At 33.0% G+C, this 23,227-nt stretch overlaps 1 protein-coding gene across 1 annotated transcript in view; it reads left to right on the forward strand.

Moving 5' to 3' along the window:
- The first annotated feature begins 749 nt into the window (after positions 1–749).
- The window catches only part of LOC129225622 (mediator of RNA polymerase II transcription subunit 31-like), a 30,131-nt gene continuing 7,653 nt past the window's right edge, over positions 750–23,227 (forward strand). The window contains exons 1-3 of the mRNA XM_054860088.1: positions 750–1,029; positions 14,055–14,135; positions 19,737–19,833. Of these exons, the coding sequence (XP_054716063.1) occupies positions 1,017–1,029; positions 14,055–14,135; positions 19,737–19,833 (191 nt within the window). The 5' untranslated portion in view covers positions 750–1,016. The remainder of the gene's footprint in view (positions 1,030–14,054; positions 14,136–19,736; positions 19,834–23,227) is intronic.

Below are 23,227 nucleotides of genomic sequence, written 5' to 3' on the forward strand. Positions count from 1 at the left end.
GATCATGTTTATGGCAATTTAGTAAACTCTTCATTAACATTAATGAAACGAAGAACTTTATATTATTGCAACTTACTTTTCTTCAAATTAGCACATGATCCTTGCCAAATGTGCGCCACTAAAGCTATCTTGTAGGCTTGATTATAAGTAGTTGCTAGGCATAATTTAAAAATCTTCCATGCAAGCCAGAATATTTCTTAAAACAGGCTAAAGCCGCCATTCTAAAAAGAAAAACCTGTCAAACTTTGACAGCGTTACTACAGTAATAACCGTCACAGTCATTCGGAATGCATAAGTCAAACAGCTGTGGTAAAAAAAAAGGACTAGGCAGACATACAATAAAAAACCGCTGTCTGGATGTTACGATATCATTTAATAATATTTCATTTAGTTTTAAAGACATGCTACAAAACAAAATAAAATGCAATGAGAAGCAGAAATAAAATTCTATTATCGCAAAACAATTAACTTATAAAATAACAATAACTATTATTTAAATTTCTTAAAATACGTAGAAAAAAAAGAGTGAGAAAAAAATGTCCTTGATGGCGGCTTCAACTTTGTTTTTGTTTTGTTGACTACTCTACCACCTAACGGAAAAAAAAAGTTTTTTTTTTCTTTTTTTTCGTGGGTAATTTTTCTTTAAAGTTGAAAAGATAAATTAAATATCAGTTAAGTATGAAATATTTTATTAACAACTGCGAGACATTTTCTTATTTTTTTTTAAATATTTTTTTTATTTTGCCTTCCTTTTCCCTTCTCTCTGCTGTCCTTCTCAAAGCACGTGTGAAATTAAATTACAATATAAATTTTTACTTATGTTCTTTCTTAAATTACACATAAAACTATAGGGGAGAAAAATATTACTGTGAATTTTACGCAGTAGGGAAAAAAACAGAAAGATAAATTTACCCCGATTTTTTTTTCTGGAGAACAAACATGGCCGATGCGTGAATGTTGAGCTGCATTTCTTGGCAATATCAATTTTTTTAAATTAATGCGAAATGTGATGAAGGATGTCGGGAAAAGGTAAGTTTCTGAGAGCTTAGATTTTGTAAAATGAAATAACAGGCCCCAGATCACAATTGTTGCATAATGTTTTTTTTTTTTTTTTGAGTTTGAAAGCAAGTAGGTAAATACTAAAGCTGGGGAAAAGCAAGTAAATACTAAATTTTGGGAATTTTTGTTTCCCAATTTCATATCTAAATCAATGTCTATTGGCAATTTTAATCAACGGCGTCATATTTTTTCAGTGAGTGCTGTTGAATTCGTCTCATATTTTCATTTTAAAAGGTCTTTCTTTTTAAGTTATGAAATGCTATACAAATCGGTTTATTTTGAGTCCGCGATAAAATTCGTTTTGCTTCATAGTGTCAGACGAAATTCATCTAAATAGTAACGACTACTCGCTTTCTTAAAAAAAGTTGTGCAAAAACCGAGGAATTTTTTTAAAACCCTTAAAGTATCTTTTTTGGCATATTTGAGCGAGAATATCTCTGAAATTAAAACCAACTTCACTTTTTTATGTTTATTTTCTGAATTCCCACTGGCAGAGCTACTTAAATTCATAATAATTCCCAAGAAAAATGTCGTATTTATCAGCATAATTAATCTATTCATTATATTACTCTTCGCTTCAATTAAAACAACACAAGTTTAAATTTTTTGTGAGCCATATTCAACAATGTAGAATTCTTTAATATTCTCCAAATTTGTTCAGCCTGAACATAATCTGTAGTAATAAGGTAACTCATAAAAATAAGCCCGGGATAATTTGCCAAACAGAAATTCTTGGTTTCAAATTTTAGCTTAAGATCTGTAACTTGGACTACTAACTTCATACCTCCTTTATTAATTCATATTAAAGATGTATCGAAGAACCTAGTCCACATGTAAACAGACCCAGATAATATGGAGAAACGCTCATTCGCAGGGACGTAGCCAAGGCCTTTACTAATAAGGTTCTCGATCTATCCTCCCCCCCTGATAGGTCATTGTCCCCCTTTTCTTATCTTTTGCACTTAATTTTTCCAAAAAAAATTCCTTTTTTACCAATAGGAATGATTTTATGCGTGGTTTTCCCATTTAAAAATTTTGTTCAGACAAAAATAGCATGGAATAAATCATAGCTCATTTCTTGTGTTTGAAGATGAGAGAAAACATACGTTTATTTATTTTTATTCATTAAATCTGGCATAATTCAATCATTTAATTTTTTAACTAATCAATTCAAGTGAAGTTTATTTCACTGATAACTTTCATTCATAAGAATGATGGAAAGCTCGGAACTTGGTGAGCTTGCTAAAGAAGCCTATGATAAATAATTAGTAACAGGCCATATTGTGATAAAATTAATAAATTTTCTTTTCAGGAGATTTAAAATTTAATAATAATAATAATAAGGAATGTCTTTTTCTTGTTACTTTAAATTTTGCATATAAAATTGGTTTTTGACAATATTGGACATTAGTGACGAGGTGGTTTTTGATGTGGCAGTTTAAAACATGGTTTAACAATCAACTGTCATGTGCTAAAAACCTGCCAACCATTATTTAAAGCATCGGTTCCCAACCGGAGTTATAAAGGGGGTTTGCAAAAATATTATTAGGGTCATTCTCTAGAAAACGTAACTTTTGAATGCAAATATTTTTCAATTTCAAAACCTTTTGTTTTCTTTTTTTTCCCATTCTTACTAGAGACGTACCAAGTAGCACTTTGGCCGAGTAACAAGTACTCGGCCTTTCACCACTCGGCCGAGTTACCAAGTACCAATTATATTTTAAAAAGAACCACCGACACACATGTAATGAATTTTGAACTTTTTGGAATAGTAGTATAGACCTCCTTGTCCATATAATAGTTTTTAAAACTAAATTCCTACTGAAATTTAATTACGCATTATATATACAATTTTGTTTGTGTCAAAAATTTTACAAAAAAATTATTTTTAAAATTAAAAATAAATAAAAGGTATGATTAATCAAGTTGGAATTAAAACAGAATTACAAAAAAATCCCTCTAATGCGGACACTAATGGGACAAATTTTTTTGTCCGCAATATAGAGGTGTCCACAGGACAGGGGTTTAATAATGTTATTTGCATTAGAACTGGGGAATTAAAAATTGTCCGCATAAGAGGGGTGTCCGCCTTTGAGGGGTTTCACTGTATACCAATCAATTATAGTTCTAGTTCGCCAAACATAAATAATTTTTAAAAGCAGATAAAACAAATGTGCAGGAACACTGCAGACACATGTTTCTGCCCCCCCCCCCTCCCCCGTTACAAGGAACGTCTTTTTCAATGCATAACATATGAGCTAAAGAATGTCAAGACATTCGACAAAAAAATCCGACTTTTGTCGGATGCCTTTAAATCTACGAGCTCCCATTTTGTGCATTGAAAAAGGAATTCCTTGTAACGCCAAAACATGTGTCTGCAGAGTTCTGCACTGTACTTTTAACGTTGTATTATTTCCTTTTATTTTTTAAGCAAAGGTATTTTTACATTTTTTATAACTAATTTTTGTTTGTAGCAAAAATTCATTTTTAATATAAAAATTCCATATTTTCTATACTTACCTTTTTTGCGTAATTTTTGATAAATAAGTTTTACTAACTTTGTAGACATTAAAATAAAGATTTATTCCATTGAAGCATTACAAACTTCATTATTCTCAGAATTTAAATTTGACTTATAAATTTTAATTGTAAATGATTGCAGAATATAATGCTTGCTCTTTTTTTAAGAAATTTTAGTATCTGTCTTGGACAATATTCAATTTTATGCAACTACTCTGTATTAGCCGAGTATCTGATCAGAATTTGGCTGAGTACCGAGTACTCGGCAAATTGGCTGAGTACCGAGTACTCGGTACGTCTCTAATTCTTACCATGAAAGTGTTACCTACTAGAAGTAACCATAAACAATGGCCCAGCTAAGTTCAATTATTTTACTTATAAATAAAAAAAAAACTTTCTCATGGAAATACAAAAAAGGAACGACTCGAGGCCAATTTATTATCAAAGTAGCAATTTTGTTAGTTGTGCAAACAATCAGCTAGTTTAATAATTAGTGGGAATATAATATTAAGTTCTCTTAATTAATGTACAGCTTAATTAGTAATTTCAAATGTATGTTAAAAAATAGTATTTAGTAAATTTGAGGATATACTAGCAATTTATAATTGTGGTAGAATGCCTATTATTGATGTATTTCCCCTCCAATCAGTTATTTTCACCTCAGAAATAATGACATTGATAAGGTCTGTCACGGAGGCGGAAGATCTTTCCATTAATATAGGCCTAATAGATAAATTTTTCATGGAATTTTTTTTCTTCGTTGCTACAATTTACACATGTTAAGCATATGAAAACATGTTCACTTTTTTTTATATTAATGTTAGAGACGTACCGAGTACTCGGTAACTACTCGGTACTCGGCCAAATTTTGATCAGGTACTCAGCCAATACCGAGTAGTTGTGAAAAACTGAATATTGTTTAAAGCAGATTTTACAGTTAATAAAAAAGTGCAAGCATATAACTGCAATCATTTACAATTCAAATTTACAAGTAAAATTCAAATTTTGAGAATAATGAAGTTTGTTATGCTTCAGTGGAGTAAATCTTATATTTTAATGCCCCAAAGTTGATGAAACTTATTTATTAAAAATAGGGCAAAAAAGGTAAGTACAAAAAATATGAAATGTTTATATTATTAAATGGATTTTTGCCACTTTCAAAATTATTTATAAGAAGAGCATAAAAATACCTTCTCTTAAAAAATAAAACAATATTAAAAGCACAAATGTGCAGGAACACTGCAAACACGTGTTTTGGCATTACAAGGAATGCTTTTTTCAATGCACAAAATGTGAGCTTATAGATTTAAAGACATCGGACAAATATCTGATTTTTTTTACACTCATTAGCTCACATTTTATGCATTGAAAAAGATGTTCCTTGTAATACAGAAACACGTGTCTGCAGTGCTCTTGCACATTTCTGGTTTTAACGTTTTTTCATTTGCTTTTAAAAATTACTTTAATTTGCCGGACTAGGAGTGTAGATTGATATGATTTGTTTTAATTCCAACTTGATTAATCCTACCTTTTATGTATTTGTTTATTTTTACTTTAAAAAATATTTTTTTTTGTACAATTATTGACTTAAACAAAATCTTTTAAATAATGCATAATTAAATTTCAGCTGGAATTTTGTTTTAAAAACTATTATTTGTACATGGAGGTCTATACTACTATTCCAATGAGTTCATAATTCGTCACGTGTGTCGGTGGTATTTCTTAAAACATAATTGGTACTCGGTACTTGGCCGAGTAGCGAAAGGCCGAGTACTCGGTACTCTGCTACTCGGCCAAAGTGCTATTCGGTACGTCTCTAATTAATGTACATCCCTGAAATTCAAGTTCACGAAGGTGAGAAGTTATAATAACCACACCAAGTTTTAAAGCAAAATCTATCTTTTTGTTTTTCGACAAAAATCTCACAACTTCAACTATGACTGAAAATAAACAAGGGGGGCTCTCATCTATCATGGAAAATAAAATTTGATGTCATTGCTGCCTCGTGTTAATGAGTAATGGCATTTTGTGTTTAGGTAACGAACTTGAGAATTTATTGTGTGACATGACTTCTTATCCTACTAAAACAAACTAAAACACAACATTATAAAATTAAATATACTTAAACAATTAGTATTTGAGACACTTGTGAAAGGAATAATAAATAAATAAGTTTATACTTTTAATTAAACAAGTTATTAAGCAACAAAAACAGTCACACAAGGTCTGTGACGTGCCATGGAGGCAGACGTGGCTCCAAGGGAGGGGCAGGGGGGGCAATTGCCCCTCTGTCGGAAACGTCTTGCCCCCCCGTCGGGGAAAATTTAGTATTTCGTCGGGGAATCTGTTTGCTTTGGCGTTTATCGTAAATGATAAAAATTTTCTCATATATGAACTCGAAAAAAAATTAGTAGAAAAAAGTAGAAGTATCTTATATATGAATATATATATATATATATAAAGGAAACAAAAAATCAATCCCCTTTGAGGCAACTTTAGCCCGAGTCCGTATAACGTCGTCCAGATGGTGACAAAATATAGCTATTGCTTCGGGGGAAATGGTGTTTTGATCCTTGAAATTTCTGTTTGTCGATGCAGGGTGTCGATGAGCTGGTTTTGACCTCAGGGTGTCCACTTAGACTAAAAGAGTACCATCCCCTCCCCGTCCCTGCAGAATGTAGTGGTGATTATCGGTCAGACCTAAGACGTCGTCATCGGGTTACGAGATAAATACGTACCGAATGACAATAGCCAGGACGAGACGAGAGGGGAGGGGGTTGTCATCCGAGAAAAAACATGCTTCGGAGATTTTTGCTTTCCTATTACATTCGCTAAACAGCTCTTCATCAGCATGTCAAGTGTGCAGACGCAGACGCACTCATTGATTTGTTTTAAAGTACTTTATTTTCACTCAGAAGTTACAAGTAAGTTATTACTATAGTTATTTACAACTTTTCTGATTATTGTTGGATTATTCTGCAACAAAACATATCGATGAGTAAACTATCCTTTTACCTCATACAAGGAAGTGTACTAAAGTAGATTTAATTTTTCAGTGAAATGATGTCTTGTCGGCAAATGCTAAATGCAGGAAAAAAATTCTTTAGACTAATATAATAAAAGCAAATAGATGTTTAACATTTTAAATACATTTTTCTCAAAAACTTATATTGATCTTGTTTGTAGGCTGCATAATAGTTTTGTTGGGAATGAAGAAGAAATGAGAATGATTTACTAAACATCGGGCTTGGCACAACCAAACAATCATTGGATTATTAAACGTTGGGTTGGTAATGCATCGGGTTTGGGTTCTTTTTGAGAAAAATGTCTGGGGGAGGGGGAGAGGCGAACCTTTTGGAAAAGGCAAAATTAAATAAATAAATCATGTGTTAAAAGCAATTGAAAACATACATTTTGCTTCCAAATTTATTTTTTTCAGATGTTATCATGTAGTCGAAACTCATGTTTCTAACTTAAAGTAAAAGCTGCGCTTAGCCCAGACCGCTGTAATCATTTGATCGGACCAAGTCCAATTCAAAAGTCAACATTGCTCCTTCGAGATCGATCAAACCAACTTACAGACTGCTACCAGACTCAATCTTGTTTTTTTTTTTTTTTTTTTTTTTTTTTTTTTTTTTGCGAGCTATATTCTATTTTTTATTTCAATACGCTTTTTTTTTCAAGTGCTAAAATAGTGTAAAAAAGCAGTGCTGCGCAGTCAGAGTCGGACAGATTTTGGAGACAAAGAGTCTGAGTCGGCATTTGTAGGTTAAAAATTCCAAGAGTCAGAGTCATTTTCCCTCAATGCCTGTAACACTGCCAGTGATTGCGGGGTCGGAGTGAGAGTTGGAGTCGAACTGATTTTAAGGTAAAGGAGTCGGAGTTGAATTGTTTGTCGGTGAGTTGGAGGGGTGATAAAAATTAATTGTATCGAAAGCCAATGTGAGCAAGAAGCAATGAGTTGTCCTTTCGTTTCCCGCGCTGTTTCTCTCTGTCGACTGCTGTCATTGGTTTTTCGAATCAAAAACAATTTTTACTGTGTATTATCTTAATTTTTGATATAATTTATAACTTAAAAAAAGTTTTGTTTGCCTATTTCTGTCCTGATATTTTTATAGTTCCAACTACATCTTATAAGGCTTCAAAATGCAGAATGTTATATCTATTTTTCAAAATTTCCTCCGGGGAAGAAATCCCCGGGCTCCCTACAATTGGGAATATTTTGTACTCCACTTAAAAGGGAGTCATGTGTCACTTTCTTGATAACATTTCCCCTCTTAAGGTCAATCCAACACAGGACATCAGGAAAAACACATTAAAACACAATCAACAAAAATTAAAGTATTGTTGTATGTATCAGATGAAAGAGACAGACATAGTAAAGGAGAAAAAAAATTTAAAAAATGCCTCTCTCTCTCTCTTACACCACCGAGAGAAACATTGTTAAAACTACAAAAGGGGCCCCATACCTAAAATAGCTTAGGGCCCCGTTAAGTCTAAATCCGGCCCTGAGTTGGAGTCGGCCATTTTCCCTCCGACTCCGCAGATCTGCAAAAATGGTCCATGTAGATAAATTTTGAGGTAAGACTTTGAATTGACATTTTCCTCCCTTAGTCTGGAAAGTGAATTAAAACTTAAAATTTGAAAGTATGACAGATTTCAACTGGCATGTTCAATAAAAAGTTTGAAACTAATGGTTATGCATTTTCAAATTATGAATGCTTCAAAAAATTTGAAAAATAAAAAAGTTAGGTATATAGTTAATTTAAAAAAAAAGAAAAACCTTACATAAGAGAAACTTGTGCAATTAATGTTAATTACTTTGATACTTAATAGGTTTGTTTACGGCGTAATATCGTCGGCACTATGCTGAACTACCGAATGTGAAAATTGGCTCTTTTCAAGAGAGCCGAAACAATATTTTTGTCCACCAGACGCTTTAGTTATTTTCAATGTTTTGATTTTTATAAATAACATTAAGTGTAAATCTTATTGTCTGAAGTACAGTAAACTCTCGAATATCCACGAGCGGATTATCCACGAAAGTCTCGGAAAAAGAAAAAAAAAATAGTTAACTCAATCCTTGTGGAGAAAAATTTTGTTCTTCAAAAACACGGATCTGAAATCAATTCGTCCCAGATTTTTTTCCCCCTTTCCCACGACAAGTGCTCCTTCTCAAAAAACGTGGAAGTCGAAGCATTGTCATCGACTTCTCTTTGACACGTGCCTCAAGGGAAAGCGTTCAGCTGATTTCGGTAAAACACATGTGTTTACTGAAGATCCCTAGTTTATCCCCTAAGGAGCGTACGACATTATCCTTATCATCTGTTCCGATTGAGAAAGGTTAGGAAAAAGCCTACAGGTCTTCTGGAAATTCTCTGATGGGGTGTGGATGGGGTGGTCTTTTTTGTTGTGGTCACTGTTTTCACTTCTGGGCTGTTCAATGTTTTAGGTTGATGGAAAGTCAACCTCATGATTTAAATTTTAGTTTATTGTTCTGTAGAGCTTGAAATACAAATATTTTTTAATGTCGCATCTCTTTTAAACGTTTCACGTTTTATTTACAATACAATCATTCTCAAGCAAAAGATAATTTCTGTCTTCTTTACCTCTGGTTTTAAACCACCTTCGCATTATCCGCGGTACCTGAGCCACTCAATTCCGTGGATAATAGGGAGTGTACTGTAGTAATAGCCCTTTTTGAGTACTATGGCAAACCATTGAATTTGAAAAACGAGATTCGTGATTTTTCACCTTCGTTTGTTACCGAGTTTAGCATGGTGCCGACCATATTATCAAGTTTCGTTTTTTGTTTTTCTTTTGGCACACACACACATTACTTTCGTTTTGTACATTCAAAAACTTAGAACCAACGGTGAGGAGTTGAAGTCGGACTGATTTTGAGGTAACGAAGTCGGAGTCAGGAGTCGAAGGCTTTAAAATTTAACAGTCGAAGTCGATCTTTTTCCCTTTTTTTGCAACTCTGCCAGTTCTTGTGGAATCAGAGTCGAAGGCTCTAAAATTCCCCCAAGTCGGAGTCGGTCATTTTTCTTCCGACTCCGCAGTCCTGCTTAGAACTACTGGTGTGACTATTCATTTCAATAATTTAAATCTCGCTCACTACATTTTAACTTTTATTTTCTGTTTCAAACATGCTTCGGCGGCCCACACATTTTCCTCCAAATAGCTGTGATTTGTACGATGATATTTTTAAAAATCTAGGAATGAAATATGTTCGCGGCCCCTATGAAACATGATCATGATTATTTATTTGATTAGCCCAGCTGCCCGCCGGCTCCATCCACCACCAGCTAGGCCTAATCGATGTAGACCTTTTATTCCCATAGAAATTAATTAAAAACCGTAAAAATTTGCACCTTTTCTAATTATTTTAGCGCAAAATTTTTATCCGTTTCCAGTTTCTATTTGTTATCAACTAAAATACTTGTAATTGGTTTTAGCAAGCTACGCTCTTCAAAAGATTTTCAATTTTTTCTCTTGATTCTGCTTTTGCGCTAGCAAAAATTAGTAGTTCTGATCGTTTTCCCTTCTCCATTCTTTCCCAAGTTATCCCGGAAAGCTAATATAATGAAAGAAAATATAAATAAATTTTATTTTATACGTGTTCTGACTCGCGAGGTGCATCTTAATATAAAGCTAGGCATCGGGCTCAAGTTTCTTTTGAATTTTTTAACTTAATACTAGTTACTCTTCTTCTATTTACTTAAGATGTGGGTTTCTCTGCTCCCCAATACCATATTTTGAGCTAGTGGATGAGCACCGCTATGACCTTGAGCCATGGAGTTTCCACCACGTAAATTTGTGTGTTTATTAGGTTTGATTACGGAAGGAGTGGGGGGGGGGGGGCGAGGAGCCTTCAGTATCTTAATCGGTCACTAACCCCATCACCCTAACGTTACCAAACATGACCTACAATTGCGTTTTCGATACTTTAATTTTGAAACTTTTTCGGGGATGCACCTTGACTCTCACTCCCTATAAAATACCATTACAGATCGACTAAAATTTCGTTTATTGGACTTCAATTTCTTAAAATTCTTTGGGGGTGAGCACCCTACCCTTCTCTCCTTGACATTACCGAAGATCATCTAAAATGCGTTTTCAGAGCTACAATTTCGAAAATTTTCCGGGGAGAACCCCCGGACCCCCCTGATTTCTACACCCACAACTAAGTTCCTGTTAAGTTTCTTTCTCTGCAAAAAACTCTGAGCACACATTTATAATGATTTTACATCATATTCAGATTTTTCGTCAAATTTTGATTTTCAGACAGTTCTAGTCTATTCATCTCGCGATGACCCTGTTCACAAAAACCTAGTTTCATGTTTTTCATTTTAAATTTGATTTTCCCCCCTACATATTTCATTTTATCTATTTTAAAATTTTTATTTTTTGATTTTAATTTTTATGGGGAACTCGTGTTCTTAGACGCAAAGAATGATTAGCTTCTTTATCACCTGAATGGGGGGGGGGGGTAATCTTGCAAACTAAAATTTGGCTATGCCCCCCTGTCGGGCAAGCTTGCCACCCTGTCGGAGATTTCCTAGCGCCACCACTGCATGGAGGTGAGAATTCACATGTTGTGAACCAAAAATACATTAAAATAAAGATTATTATTAAAAAATTATTGGCAGGTTTAAATTGATATTTTTTGAGGAAATTAAAAATCATTGTTGAATGAATTGTTCCTTAGAGTTTTTACTGTAAAAGTCATGTGACAGAAATGTTACACTTATTAAAGAATGATCCATTATAATGGTGGAATTTTAACATGCTTGCTGTTTGGGATGAAGCCTTAGGTTCAAGCGTTTTTCATTCATCTTTTATTTACGTATTTCTTACTCCACTCAATCTTTGACGAAAGTTTGACTCAGGGTTGGCAAGTTTTTGCCGGGGGCGGAAAAACCATTTAAAAGACCACGGTTTTTACCGCCCAGCAAAAAAGGTTTTTGCCAAAGTGGCAAAAATAGATTTTGTGTTAACAACTTACGGACAGTTTTTTTTCCTCTTATATAAAAATAAAAGCATGAAAAGATTTTGATAAAAGGTTTTGCCATTTTCTGTAGAGTGAGCTAGTATTACTAAAAAGTAGAGTGAATATAGAAAGCACATATTGATCAGCTTTTTTTTCTTCTTTTTAAATTCTTCTCTTGGCTATCCATTTGCCCAGTAAGTGAGAAAAAATGCATTATTTTTATAGTGAGGAAAAGTTAATATTTTTCTATATTCACGTAAATATTCTGTTATTAATTAAATAGCTTAAAAATCTTAGTGGGATCAAAAAAAAAAGTGATTAATTAAATACTATATGTATATATATATGTATATAATTAGAATTCAATCTTTTTATTAATTTACTAAACTTAAGTAAACATTCTTTGTTTTAACATTGAAGGAATTTGCTCATTCTGAAAAAATTGTTTTAGCGAACATTTAAAATCTTAAGTTTTGCAATCTCAACATTTGTTTTTTATTTATTTTTCACCTTATAAATTAGAAGTAACATGGAGAGACATAACTAAAATATTAAAGTGCATTATTTATATTATATTGTCACTGTTTCTTGATTAATACTATAATGCTACTTTATTCGAAATTAGGTTTTTGCAGTTTTTTCCATTTTTGCCATGGTTTTTTCTAGAGACGTACCGAGTAGCACTTTGGCCGAGTACCGAGTACTCGACCTTTCACTACTCTGCCGAGTACCGAGTTACCCAGTACTCGGCCAAGTTACCAAGTACCAATTATGTTTTAAGAAGAACCACCGACACATGTGATGAATTTTGAACTTATTGGAATAGTAGTACTCCTTGTCCATATAATATTTTTTAAAACTAAATTCCTGCTGAAATTTAATTACGCATTATATAAACAATTTTGTTTGTGTCAAAAATTTTACAAAAAATTATTTTTAAAATTAAAAATAAATAAATAAAAGGTATGATTAATCAAGTTGGAATTGAAACAATATACCAATCAATTACCTATAGTTCTAGTCCGCCAAACATAAATAATTTTTAAAAGCAGATAAAACAAATGTGCAGGAACACTGCAGACACGTGTTTCTGCCCCCCCCCCCCCCCCCCCCCCCCCCCCCCGTTACAAGGAACGTCTTTTTCAGTGCATAACATGTAAGCTAAAGAATGTAAAGACATTTGACAAAAAAATCCGACTGTTGTCGGATGCCTTTAAATCCACGAGCTCCCATTTTGTGCATTGAAAAAGGAATTCCTTGTAACGCCAAAACACGTGTCTGCAGTGTTCCTGCACTGTGCTTTTAACGTTGTTTTATTTTCTTTATTTTTTTAAGCAAAGGTATTTTTACATTTTTTATAACTAATTTTTCTTTGTAGCAAAAATCCATTTTTAATGTAAATATTTCATATTTTCTATACTTACTCTTTTTTGCATAATTTTTAATAAATAAGTTTTATTAACTTTGGGGACATTAAAATAAAGATTTATTCCATTGAAGCATTACAAACTTCATTATTCTCAAAATTTAAATTTGACTTATAAATTTTAATTGTAAATGATTGCAGAATATAATGCTTGCTCTTTTTTTTTATAAATTTTAGTATCTGTCTTGGACAATATTCAATTTTTTGCAACTACTCGGTATTGGCCGAGTACCTGATCAGAATTTGGCCGAGTACCTAGTAGTTATCGAGTACTCGGTACGTCTCTAGTTTTTTCCACTGTCCGGGCAAAAATACCTTTTTGCCGGCAAAAAACCTAACCCTGAGTTGACTCAAGTTACCCAAGATCAACAAGTTGCAATAGCCTGCCTTCGTATCGGTCATAACTGATTTACTCATCAAGATTTGTCCTAGACATCTCTTGTGTCAGAATAAGACTTTTAACTTTTATTATCCTTTCAGACAACATTTCCATGTGAAAAATGATGAATACAGAAGCAAATTAAATGCTGAACTTAATTGCTGAGAATAAAACTGGTAGATAGTTGAGCCAAACTTTGTGTTTCTTTATTCCATAATTATCCTGTTAAGAGTTTTGGAAAAGTTAACCGAATCTCAACAATTAATAATCACTGGGTGTTCGGTTCATTCTTTGTTAAATTTCTTTCGGATTCATATTCAGGCTATTATTTTATTTCCTAGAAAGATTTGTGCTTTTATATTTTGAAAATATGTTTTCGGTCTTGTTATTGTGTTTTCGAACTTATGAGTACTAACACTAAAAAATTCTCTCAAATTTTACTGTGTGTGCAATTATTTATTTATTTTTTCTGCTTACTGCATAGGGGGTTCGCCATTCTCTTTCGGATTTTGCAAGGGGTTTTCTCAAGGGGAAAAGATTGGGAACCGCTGTGTTAAAGTAATAAACTGTTTTGTAATACCATTCGATAACTAACGATTCTGAAAGGTATAAATTCAGAATCCTGTTAGTTTTTACATTTATTTTTGAAATAATAGTACATATTTTTGTTCTAGAAACTGAGGAGCAACAGCGCTTGAGATTCCAGATTGAATTGGAATTTATACAATGTTTGGCTAATCCTAACTATTTGAATTGTGAGTGTTTTCAAATTTTGCATGTGTTTTTAAAGTTGTATAGATATTGTTATTTTATATAATTTTTTGCTCCATTTTAATTTTTAGAACAATTGCAATTGATATTGTAGAACATGAACTTGATGTTTTCCATCTTTTATGTTGTAGTACAGTAAAATTAGGCCAAAAAATGGCCAAACCCATACATCCAAAAAAAAAAGTTTAAACCTGTTGTAAATTATTTCTTACCCTGCCAGCAAGAAGGGGTAAAAAGTCCTAGCATATTACGCGTCAAGTTTGGGGAGATGATATAATTCTCTTTAAAAAAAAATAATTTCTATTACTTAAAAAAATTACACAAAAATTGCAGAAATCACTCTTTAATAGTAGTATAATACACTCTAATAGATAAAAATGCTAATTAATCCGGGTGCACAGGTGGGGGAAAGGGGCTGCCATGGTGCAGATTGTGTCATTGGAATTTTAAATCTCTGTTCAGTCCAAAAAAAAAAAGTCCAAATTGACTGAAGTTTCCCTCCTCCTTAATTTACTTCAACATTTCTACAATCTTTTACCATCACCTTAAGGGGGGATAAACCGAAATCGCCAATAGTGAGACGGCAATGCTGCAATTTTGCACCTCGGTGGGTGGGGGGGGGGGGGTTCTCGTTTGCAAACATCAAGCTGCCTTTTGCGCAGCTGGTTATGTGAATTATGCAAAATATAGGTACATATACTTGCAACACTGAAACTTTTGAGTACATTATGCGATAAAAAAATTTGATAAAGATATTAAATCAGGTTACCCAACGATCCCACGCAGCAACAAATTTTGGTGATCTGTAGTTTATGTAGTTTTGGTAGTCAGAACCTGTAGTCATTCAACGATAGAACAAGTCTTTGTGAGAGCAATGAGCAACACAACAGTAGAATGCAAAATATTTACACCTTTTTGTCTCCCAGTTTGGAGATCACAATCCATTTCTAAAACCATCAGAAGTTTCTTCGCTCTATATGGGTATTGACTCAAGTTGGTAGTGGTATTGCTCGCTGATACTGGTCGGTCGCTGATAATAAGGAGAGTTGTGATGAGAACTTTAACTTTGGTGTAGTGATGTAAAATGATATGGAAGGCAAAAAATTTAGTGGCAATTTTTTTGTAAAAGAAGTATGCTGTGCAGTCTATAGTTTCTGTTACGATGAGTCACTATCTGTAAAGATGTGTAAACCCAAACCGTCTTTTACACCAAATGGTGTTACAGTAAGGATGGAATAACAAATTGCTAAAATATTCAGCACGAGTTATGCGCTGATCTTCCATCAGTATTCGATGAATCTAGTTTCATAAGGAATGGGAAAATCCTGTATTGTTAAAGTGTTGTTACCTGAAGCGAAGCAAAAGATTCATCCACCATCACAAAACAAACAGCTGGTGTCATTATGTTATAGATGAAAGATACCTTCTCCATCATGTTTTTTTTTTTTTTTGGGGGGGGGGGAATGATCTGCAAGTTTCAAGGAAATATGACAACAATCTAGTGTACATGTCACTTGTAAATATGGGAGAGCTAGTGTCATTTTTTATGGGTACAAAAAAGGGAAAAAGCACCACAGAAATATCATCCACATCTTATTACAACAGGCAAGCCTTCTACTCTATAATAGGGTTTGTATGCTCCTTACAAACTACTTATAAAATCCTGCTTTTTAAGAAAAAAAAATAAGGGCCCTTAAAATTCCTGAATTCTGCTATTATCTTCGTACAAACTCCTTATTTTTTATTCTACTTAACCTTAAACATTTTCTTTTATCTCCAATCTGAGAGATTTTTACCGGAATTCCGCTATTTTTTTGTCTGTTAATACCGGATATCTGATTTTTGCGTTAGACTATTTTCTTTCCCACATCCAAATTTTTTTCCAAATTTCTGACGATTATTTTGATAATTAATAATAATATAACATCCTGTAGACTTGTTAAAGTACCAGTCTGAAGATATTTTTGTTTTAATAAATTCTTTTACTTAGCATTTTTAGACTGTTGATGCTTTCATTTTCATTAAAGCAATCTCTTTGCATTAAATTTGAGAATCAATATTTAAGTATATTATTTCGTTTTGGGAGGTGAGCCACTATTCTTGTTGGATGGACAGTCCTGATTTGATGCGTTTTAAATTTTCATGAAATAATACTTCTGCTTGAAATGGAAAAGAGTAGGGGTTGGGGGGGCTGTAGCTTTGGGAGGATGTGTGCCATCGCTCTTGGAGGATGGACCAGGGTTGTTTGGTTTTAACCACATTGGTTTAAACCAATTGTTTTTTTTTTTTTTTAAACCATGTGTTTTTTTAAAAATGGTTTTCTTCAAAATTTTCATTGTTTTTCCCCCAAATGTTTTCATAAAATTTACATATTATTGCAAAGACTAAAATCTAATCAAATGCAAAGTAACTAGCAAAGCTTTATAGATAAATTACAGATTTAATAAATTTAGAAACTTATATTTTTTAAGGTAATGCAAGTTTGCTGAATAGTTTTTATTTTCTTTCTTTTTTTTTTTTAAATCTATGCAGCTTTTTTATTAGGTAAATATCTATACAGGGCAGACCAACGAAGGTTTTCTAAAATTGTGTGGAAAAAAAATCTAAATAGCTCTTTGAAAAATAATGATAATTAAAAATTATAAGTCTTTTGCATTTCAAAATAGAATTCAGTCTTTAGAATTTGTCTAAAGGTAATGCTGGGAATTATAGACCTGTAAGTTTGACTTCAGTGATTTGTAAGATTTTCGAAACTTCGATCAAAATTAAGATCATGAAGTTCTTAAAGACTAATAGTCTGTTGACTAGTTTGCAGTATGGTTTCAGGAAAGGTAAATCGTGTGCTACTAATTTATTGCATTTCTACGACAAGGTTACCTCAGCTTTAGATAACAAAAAATGTGTGGATGTTGTTTTTATTGATTTTCAAAAAGCTTTTGACAAGGTACTGCATGTTGCTCTTCTGAGCAATTTAGCTGACATAGGAATTGGAGGAAAAACTTTACTTTGGGTTAGAAATTGGCTCCTTGATAGGAAGTAAAGAGTAATTGTGAGATGAAATCATTCTAAATAGAGTGATGTTTTAAGTGGGGTTCCCCAGGGATCAGTTTTAGGGCCTCTTTTGTTTATTGTCTTTATGAATGACATCAATGAAAATATTTCTTGAAGCATGAATTGTTTTGCTGATGATTAGAGACGTACCGAGTAGCACTTTGGCCGAGTACTGGGCCTTTCACTACTCGGCCAAGTACCGAGTTACCGAGTAATCGGCCTTTCACTACTCGGCCAAATTACCAAGTACCAATTATATTTTAAGAAGAACCACCGACACACATGTGATGAAAATTTTGAACTTATTGGAATAGTAGTGACATGTGAGCTAAATAATGTAAAGAGATTCGACAAAAATATCCGACTTTTGTCAGAAGCCTTTAAATCCACGAGCTCCCATTTTGTGCATTGAAAAAGGAATTCTTTGTAACGCCAAAACACGTGTCTGCAGTGTTCCTGCACTGTGCTTTTAACGTTGTTTTATTTCCTTTTATTTTTTAAGCAAAGGTATTTTTATATTTTTTATAACTAATTTTTGTTTGTAGCAAAAATCCATTTTTAATATAAACATTTCATTTTTTCTATACTTACCTTTTTTGCATAATTTTTAATAAATAAGTTTTATTAACTTTGGGGACATTAAAATAAAGATTTATTCCATTAAAGCATTACAAATTTCATTATTCTTAAAATTTAAATTTGACTTATAAATTTTAATTGCAAATGATTGCAGAATATAATGCTTGCTCTTTTTTTTATAAATTTTAGTATCTGTCTTGGACAATATTCAATTTTTTGCAACTACTCGGTATTGGCTGAGTATCTGATCAGAATTTGGCCGAGTACTGAGTACTCGGCAAATTGACCGAGTAGGCCGAGTACCGAGTAGTTACCGAGTACTCGGTACGTCTCTACTGATGATGTAAAAGTTATGGGGATTGTCGAAAATGAAGAACAAGTAAAACAGCTTCAAGAGGATTTAGATCATATTACTAAGTGGGCAGATAAATGGGGTATGGCGGTCAGTGGCGTAGCTAGACCCGACTTTCGGGGGGGGGTTACTTCTTGTATATATATATATATATATATATATATATATATATATATATATGTATAATCGCTTGGAATTTTTTCCTTTTCTTTTCTTTCTTTTCTCTCTTCTTTTTCTCTTTTTTTTTTGAGACTAACTTTTCGGGGGGGGTTTTGTCCCCAAAACCCCCCCCTTAGCTACGCCCCTGATGGCGGTTAATGTAGGAAAATGTCAAGTGCTACACTTAGGTCATGGAAATAAGCGTATGAGATATCGTTTACAAGGTTCAGTCATTAATCAGGAAGAAAATGTTATGGATCTGGGTATCTTAATAAATCAGGACTTCAAGTTTAGTCAACAATGCAGCATTGCTAGTAACAAAGCCAACAAAATGCTTGGGTTTATCAATAGATCTATTTCAAACAAATCGAAGAAGGTTCTTCTGCCTTTATATAGGAGTTTAGTAGACCTCATTTGGAGTACGCTGTTCAGTTTTGGTCGCCTTATCTGAAGAAAGATATTTTTGTTCGGAAAGGGTTCCAAGAAGGGTAACTAGATTAGTAAGGGGACTTTCAGATTTGGATTATGATACCAGATTTAATAGGCTTAACATGTATAGCCTGGAGCAAAGGAGAGTCAGAGGGGACATGATTTAATTATTTAAATTTATCAAAATGAAAGATGTAAATGGATTAAATTTTTGCGGGGAAAGCATGACGAGGGGTCATTGTTTTAAGCAATTTAAATCTCAGGCAAACTTGGAAATTAGGAGAAACTACTACTTTAGTAGGGTCATGGGCACTTGGAATAGCTTGAACTGGAAGAGTCGGTAATGAGCAAGGGGGTGGATAGCTTTAAGAGGGCCATTGATCTTCATTGGGGACTAATTAACTAGGACCAGCCTAGCTGAACCCAGAGCCTGTTGTTGGTCGTCACATTTGTATTTGTAAAATAGTCCAAAAAGCATATTTCAACTAAAACTTCATATACTACCTAATTTGCGTGATTAGTTAAGATTTATTGAGATAGATTATGTACCATATTGAAGCGATTCATAGTGTAAAAAAACCCCAATTGACGATTCAGTCAGACCAAGAAAATAAAATATATAAAATTATGAAAATAGAAAACATTCATGTGCTCTTAAAATTTTATGCGAAATTTTCACCTTTTAAAGAACTTTTTTTATTCCAATATAATAAAAGAAGTTCATGTATGAATGGTGGAAAAATCAATCTAGGTTAATTTTGTGACGGTCTTCATCATTGAAATATGTTAAATTTTTTTTCATTTAAGTTTGTACTGAGACTTTTAATTAAAATGACAAAGGTAGGAGTTGTCCTAAAATTTCAAAATTTGTCCTAAAATTTCTGAAATTTTGAGTTTTTTCCAAAACTTCCTAAAAGTTTCATTATTTATTCTCTACTTTCGCAGAAAAATAAAATATATTAAAAGCATAGTAAAAAAAATATATCTTATGTTTGCATATTTTTATTGTTTTCAGTTTTGGCCCAAAGAAGCTATTTAAAAGACAAAGCTTTTATAGCCTACTTGAAGTATCTGCAGTATTGGAAGAGATCTGAATATGCAAAGTATATAAAGTATGTATCAAATTTTAAATTTTTGAGATATTTGAGGAAACGCCTTTTGGATTCCATACTAACCATAGAGAAATGTTGGAATTCAATGTTTTATTCATGCTTTATTTTCAGCGTAAACCAAATAAGCAAGTTCGTACAATAAAGGTAAATTGCAATATAGATAACAAAAATGCAAAAAAGAAAAAAGCAAAAAGTTTGCAGTTATTGTGCTTTACTTTCCCACGACAGTGGGAAGTGGTACTTTTGCAAGTAGCAGAGTGATGGTTAAGGAACCTCTTGCACTTGACTTTTTTTGCACTTCAAAATAGTTTTACGTAATTTTTAAATTGCACATCTGCATTTTATTTTGTAAAGAACTACTGTCCTGAGGCTGTAAGTAAAAATGATAAAATCAAAATCTTGAAAGTTTCGGTCGCCAATTCGGCGAACTGAAATTTGGCAAAATACCCACAAACAGACGTCACAAGAAAACTCACAGTAGTTAACTCAAGGGTTGTTAAAAAATCAAGGGTAGTTAAAATGGATATTTGGGGTTTCCATATATTCTTAAATACCTTCTTAGAAAGATACATATGCATGTGTGGACAGGCCGAAAAAACACTCAACATTGATTGGGGGGTGAGCAAATGGAAATTTGAAGGAATATTTTTTCACAACTGCACAGTACTTCCTTTACTATGTAAAATAAAGTAAAAGTGAAAGGAAATTTTTTTTAAATGTAACTGTTCCAGAATAAATGCCATGATTGACAACAATTATGATCGCGAAGACAAACCCATGCATAAAAATGATATGTAAAAAATAGACTTCTTATCTCAGAGTACAAAAATTATAGAACTCTGATTTGTATTCATTTATTGCATTTTATTTTGGTCTTTTTGAAAATGTTTTTCTCCAACACTTACTTAGCTGGAAATTACAACCGTCTCACTAGTATTTTAATGGCTTTCATTAATTCGTTGCTAAAAAAACAAAAAAAAAAGTACGTCAAAAAAAAAAAAAAGAAGAGTTATGACCACCACAGAAATGTCCTAGGTCGATTTTATAATATGATCGATGGGTGCAGATAAATTTTTGCCACCAATAATTTCAAAGGGATGACACAACAGAAAGATTTTCTCGTCAAGCATTATTACTTCTATCTTAGAAAATGATATATGAATTTAAACAAAAACTGAAATACAAGAGGGGACCTTAACTGAAACATTTGTGGATTCGCTTTCGGTTTTGTCGCCTACTGCTCAAGAGAAGGACTTAAAATGCTTTTGTTGTCCAGCATGACTGATATTCTCTTTCATGATTCAATGCCTGTGCAATGTGTATTATTATAACTGTAGCCAAGATACTTAATCTGTCCAACTTAGTTGCGATGATCCATAAAATTTGAAATTCCTCCAAGACATCAAATTGCGCCAACCTTGCTGATATAAATCGTAAAATTTAAATCTCACAATAAAACCAAATTTTGATAAATGGGGGTATAATCAGGAAGCATCGATTGCTTATATGAAATACAGAGAGGAAAGTTTCGCTATGTCCCCTTCATACTTCACTGCATGATCCAAGGTCCTCTGCAATGGCGGATTTATCATGCCGCAAAATGCAAAGATTCTCCATGACCATAACGGCCTGAAGGGAATACAAAACTGCTCATGATAATTGTTTTATACAGTTCTGTGATGGACACATTAGGGGCCACAAATATGCATTTACCGGCAGCCAAACCGATAAATCTGGAGCGGAAGAAGTTTTGAGACAGAGTTTTGTTATCCAATAATGGCATTCATTTTCTACATTAAACCAAAATTTATTGAGTGAAACTAAATCAGAAAATTAGTTTCTGGTAGATGATCCAGCAGGTTTTGTTTCGTATAGCCAGCATATTTCGTATTGGAAAGTACGGATTTGTGCTGCCCCTACATATGTCTTCAGAAATCTTGCTAAATAGTTTTGACTGGAGAAAATGAGATTTCACAAAATATTTTTCTGAAGCTACATTGAGAACTTTCCTCAAATCATATGGTATTTACTTGATTATGCTGGTATAGTGATGCAAAATACTGTGATGACTACCACTTCAATCTGCAACAATAGTTTAAATTCTTGATACTGATTATTTCATTTTTTTTTTAAACTAGCGGATAATAAATTTATGCAACTCTGCTAATACGCAGCGGAACCTTTTTTATACCTCTACGGAATCCAAGTGTTCTGCGGAACAAACTTTGGGAAACGCTGCAGTAGAGGGATCACAACTCATCTCTCTCAGACTGCATGTTCTGAACGAATAAAACTTTAACTCCGAAATTAAATAAAAAATATAAATTCCGTTCATAACACATGGCACCTCTTGAAACGATAAGTTGTTATTGCTGGCTCATGGGCAGATTTATGGGGAGGGGGGCAATGCCCCCCCCCAGTTTTGGGAAGACATATATTAACAACACACCATCCAAAATCTTTAAACAAAAAATCATGACTTTTTTCACTTTTTTGAATAGATCAGAAGCATGGACGGATGGGGGGGGGGGGGGGGGGGGGCTTGACCCCAGTTTTTGGAGGATTTTTTATAGGAACAACACACCTTTTAAAATTTTAAAACAAAAACAAAACATGTTTTCTTTTTTTGAATAGTTCAAAAGTGAAAATGAAGAGAATAACGAAGTCCTTTTCTGATGGCAGAAAAAAAACTTCGTACATTAAATACAAGTAATAAAGCTGTCACTGTCACTGAGGTGCCGAAAAGTATGTAAAATGACTATTTTTTACTGAAAACCATTATCGCAAATATATAGATGAAAATATAGGTTGAACGAGCAGTGCATTCAGTTGCAATACTTGAAATAATAGCCGATTATTTTTAAAACTTAGAAGCTAAAACAAAGAGGAAAAAAATTCTCCTCCGCCGCCCTCCACCCTTTTTTCACTAACAGAATAATCTACTCACTGTAATTTGTTTTCTTTTTTTAAAGAATGTTTATTTTCAATCAGTAGTGTCAAAAGCGAGATACTTTTGTTTTGCATAGTCGAAAGATTTTGAAGAATTTTCCGAATAGATATGTTCAAACGAAATTGGCTAATTTGAAAGGAATGTTATTGCAAAAGAAGTGCAATGTGAATTTGATAAATGTATAATAAAAGTGCATATTTGATTTTAAAAAAATCTATGAAAAATAAAGTTAGATAGGTAGAGTCATAAAAATCTTTTATAAAAGTAGAAAAGCTGATGAATTTTCGTAAAAATTACGAAAAATTGAAGAAAAATGAGCAGGTAGTAGTGAATTACAACCATGACCAGATTTACCTATGAGTTAAATAAGCTATAGCTTAGGACCTCCGCTTTGTTGGGGACCCGCAACTTCTGAAAAATTGCATGATTCGTACCTAAAAAAAA

This window comes from Uloborus diversus, chromosome 7 (genome assembly GCF_026930045.1).
Source record: "Uloborus diversus isolate 005 chromosome 7, Udiv.v.3.1, whole genome shotgun sequence".
Lineage (NCBI taxonomy): Eukaryota > Metazoa > Arthropoda > Arachnida > Araneae > Uloboridae > Uloborus > Uloborus diversus.